Genomic DNA, 4,576 nt, shown 5'->3' on the forward strand with positions numbered 1-4,576 from the left:
TTCCATTCTCTTCCACATCTTTGAGTAAGGTACAAACTAAATAGAAAGAAGACAAAGTGTTTATTCCATTCCTAGTTCTCAAAGCTCATTAGTGGTTTTGCAAAAAGTATTATACAGAGACTAGCTTTTTTCTTTTATTTTAATTTGTCTAATAACCTTTATATGATAAGAGAGAGAGAGAGCATCACATGCAACTTTATCATTTAAAGACTCAAATTTGCCTTGCTAACAAGAAAAGCATAAACCCATCTTCCCTTTGTAATAATCAAATATAAACCAGAATTGTTGCTTAGTTCCACACATTTATATACCTTATTAGTTATCGCAATTTCTTAACTAAACATACCCATGAAACCAAATTCTTTCAGAGTTCAGTTACAAGCTACATATCCTTGAAAACTATTAATTCTTGTTCTCACATAAGAAAAGAAAGAGTCAATTTCCAAGAACATGAGGGCGGGAATTTGCAGTGTGCAGCAGTCTCTTACTGCTGAGGCTGCAAGTATAACGAAACAAGCTGTTAGCCTGGCCAGGCGGCGAGGCCATGCACAAGTCACTCCTCTCCATGTCGCAAGTGCTATGCTTGCTTCCCCAAATGGCCAACTTAGAAGGGCATGCCTTTACTGCCACTCCCATCCTCTCCAGTGCAAGGCCCTAGAGCTTTGCTTCAATGTGGCTCTAAATCGCCTCCCTGCGTCCACTTCTAGTGCCCTATTAGGGCCTCACTCCTCTTATCCTTCTCTGTCCAATGCCTTGGTTGCTGCCTTTAAGCGTGCTCAGGCTCACCAACGGCGAGGCTCCATTGAAAACCAGCAACAACCCATTTTAGCTATGAAGATTGAGATACAGCAGCTGATAATCTCTGTTCTTGATGATCCTAGTGTTAGTAGAGTCATGAGGGAAGCTGGTTTCTCGAGTACCCAAGTTAAGAACAAAGTAGAACAGGCTGTTTCTGTGGAGATCTGTTCTCAAAGTACTACTCCTACAAGTTGCCCGTCTAAAGAAATCACCAAACCTCAAGTTTTTAGTACTAACAATGTGTCTCAATCTCTAACTTTTAGTCACTTTGGAGCCACAATAAGCAAGCCATTAGATCAAGTTAGTAATAATGATGATGTTATGACTGTTCTGAACACATTAGCAGACAAAAAGAGAAACACAGTTATTATAGGAGAGTGTCCATCTAGTACTGAGAATGTTGTTAAAGGAGTCATGGACAAGATTGAGAGAGGTCTTACTCCTGTGGAGTTGAGGTCTATGAGGTTCATAAGTTTTCCTCTAATCTCTTTGAGATATCTTCCAAAAGAGGAGGTTGAGCAGAAGCTTGTGGAGCTTAGGTGCACTGTGAAAAGCTATATCAGTAGAGGGGTAGTTTTATATTTGGGTGATCTCAAATGGGTTTCTGATTTTTGGTCAAACTATGGTGATCAGCAAAGGAGAAACTACTGCTGCTCTGTGAATCACATGGTCATGGAGATTAGAAGATTAGTTCGTGGAATTGGCGAAACTGGAAGATTATGGCTATTGGGAATTGCTACTTTCCAAACTTACATGAAGTGTAAAGCGGGCCGCCCTTCTCTTGAGACTATTTGGGAACTATATCCTCTCATTATTCCAGTGGGAAGCTTAAGCCTAAGTCTCAATCTTGACATGTAACTTTCAAGCAATTAACCATATTAATTTCCTGTTTTCTAACTTATTCTTTTCACTCCAATATTAATCCTTTTCTCGCTTTTACTCTTATTCAGCGATTTGCAATCGTCGTCCAGAAGCAAGGCATCAGCCTATGGATATAGTTGGCCACTACTTGAATCTGCAGTGGATAACCAGTTAACTTGCTGCACAGATTGCTCTATCCATTTCAATAGAGAAGATCCCAGTGATCTGAACAAAGAGTTTACTACCAACCTTACAGTTTCCACTAGCCCAAGCTTGCCCTCATGGCTCCACCAGCACGAGGAAGAGACCAGGATAATCACCATTGATGATAAGGTACTTAAGTAGCTAATTAAACTTCTGAGTTTTCTTGTTTGATATTATTGATACAATTACCAGATTAATTTATTCTTCTTTTCTCCTTGTTACTCCTTTTGCAGGAATGTACTGATACAAGTAATCTCAGCAAGAAATGGAACTCATTTTGTAGTTCAGTTCACAAAGAGCCTTACTATTCTCAGAAAACCATAAAATTTGCTTCATCTCCTGGTTCACCCATCTCAATATCTTCCCAAGAGTGCAACAACAACTTAAATCAATCACATTTAAGCTGGCCAGACATTTTCAAGCCAAGGAAGTTTCCACGAGAGCAGAAGATTTGGATGCCTGAATGTATCAATGAATGCCCTGAAAGCAATTTGATTACTGTTCCCAAACCAGAACTTTTATCAAACCCTAATTCTAGCCCAAATTCAGCTTCTTCAAGTGAGGCGATGGATGATGCAGAAGGCCCGCAAAGCTTCAAGGAGTTCAATGATCAAAACATGAAGATTCTATGTAATAGCTTGGAGAAAAAAGTTCCCTGGCAAAAAGATGTTATTCCTGAAATTGTAAAGACCATACTGGAATGCAGATCTGGAATGAGCAAGAGAAAATGCAAGTCGAATCACCAAGAAGGAAGGGAAGAAACTTGGCTCTTTTTCTTAGGTGTTGATTCTGAAGGAAAGGAGAAAATTGCAAGGGAGTTAGCCAGATTAGTTTTTGGCTCTCAAGCGAACTACGCATCAATTGGTCTAAGCAATTTCTCATCAACCAGAGCTGATCCAACTGGGGAATTCAAGAACAAGAGAGCAAGAGATGAATTGAGCAGCAGCTATCATGACAGATTTGGCCTGGCCTTGAATGAGAATCCACACCGTGTGTTCTTCATGGAAGATTTGGAGCAAGTTGATTACAGTTCTCAAATGGCTATCAAGCAAGCAATTGAAAGGGGAAGAGTACCAATTCCTGGTGGTGAAAATGTTCCTCTGAAAGATGCCATTATCATTTTCAGCTGTGAAAGTTTCAGCTTGGTGTCAAGAGCTTGTTCTCCTCTAAAAAGGCTAAAAACTGGTGAAAAGGAAGCTAACAAGGATGAACAAGATGAATTAGAAGAGAAAACTCCCGTTGTCTCACTTGACTTGAATATTGCCATTGAAGTTGACGATGATGGGGATCAATATTCAAATATTGCTGAAAGTGGAATCCTGCAAACTGTGGATAGGCAAATTATTTTCAAAATCCAAGAATGGTGATAGTGTAGGAGGGGGTATATTTGATAGATATTTAGTAATGGGCAATTTTTTATCTTTTTTTTTTCTTCTTTTAAATTTTTTGGTATATTTCTTTTAATTTGGTGCGGGGGTGGGGGGGAGGACTTCACAGGATTTAGAAACGAACCTTTTGTTGTACATTGTTTCTAATGTTTGTTTACTTTTGGCTGTTACGTATAAAAGATTAATGCACTTCTAATCATAGTCTTTTTCTTTGTGATTATTCAAAGAAAAATTATAATTAATTTTTACGTGAGCAATGTACCCAGTGGATTCTAAAACTTGCCATTGTCCCATATAATTTGCTTGGGAAATTTGATAACTGATACAATCTAACTTGTCCAAATTGGTGCAAAACGTTTTACAGTATGCATCAAAATTTTTTTAAAACTATAAATAAAAATTATAATTTTTTAAATTACTCAACATTTTAAATAAAAAAGTATATTTAAAATATATAAAATTTAAATAAAAAATTAAAATAATTTAGAGATACCACTGCTTTCAATATATATCAAAAAATTGAATTATACTACTAATAAAATTAAATTATATATTTTTATTAGTCAATCAGGAAAAAAAAATGCTAATAGAGAAAATGCTAGAGATATCCACAGGTCTGCAGATCTCGTAGCAATTAATCATTCGATCAAGAAGCGAGGCTAAAAAATTATATGGAAAACTGAAAAGAGAAAAAAGGAAAGAAATGAAAAAAAAAAATTAATAAAGGTATTGGCTTGTGTTTGAGAAGATGTAGTCAATACTTAGAGGTTGCAAACAAATTTGATCGGTATGAATCAGTTTCGGCTTATTTGGATTTGAGTTATTTTAAGATGTTTATTTAGGTTTTGTTAATTTTAACTAGAATTCTTTTCTATAGAAAAAAAAATTAAAATTCATATTAGATGATTGCAAGTTATAAATTTTAGTTTTATCTATGGATTGTGAATACTTTTTTAAAAAAATAGAAAAGTTAATTTTTATCATTTTAATTTTTGAATCAAAATACATCTTAAGGATATTTAGTTTAATTGTTAGATATAGTAGATAGCTAATAAATATCTAAACAGTTAAATCAACATATTTGTTAAGCCTATCAAAATTGTAGCGAATAGACATTTAAACTACTGCAATTTGTATTTACTCTATTTTAAAGTTTACTTTCTTATTGATTGGTAAAAATTTAAATTTATTTTTTATTTATACCATATTATCATTTGAAAATTTATGAATTGTAAAATTTGTGCCTTCTTGTAATACCTAGGAATATAGGCCCGGAGGCAGAATGTTCATCCAAACCCCGATCAGTAAAAGTTAGTAAAAATGAT

The 4,576-nt window shown here is 35.3% G+C and overlaps 1 protein-coding gene across 1 annotated transcript; it reads left to right on the top strand.

Moving 5' to 3' along the window:
- The first annotated feature begins 245 nt into the window (after window positions 1-245).
- On the top strand, window positions 246-3,447 carry LOC110646005 (protein SMAX1-LIKE 3). The gene is made up of 3 exons (XM_021799288.2): window positions 246-1,652; window positions 1,749-1,992; window positions 2,097-3,447. The coding sequence occupies exons 1-3, from the start codon at window positions 451-453 to the stop codon at window positions 3,228-3,230; spliced, it is 2,580 nt and encodes an 859-aa protein (XP_021654980.2). The 5' UTR covers window positions 246-450; the 3' UTR covers window positions 3,231-3,447.
- The last annotated feature ends 1,129 nt before the right edge of the window (window positions 3,448-4,576 follow it).

This window comes from Hevea brasiliensis, chromosome 8 (assembly GCF_030052815.1).
Source record: "Hevea brasiliensis isolate MT/VB/25A 57/8 chromosome 8, ASM3005281v1, whole genome shotgun sequence".
NCBI classification, from domain to species: domain Eukaryota; kingdom Viridiplantae; phylum Streptophyta; class Magnoliopsida; order Malpighiales; family Euphorbiaceae; genus Hevea; species Hevea brasiliensis.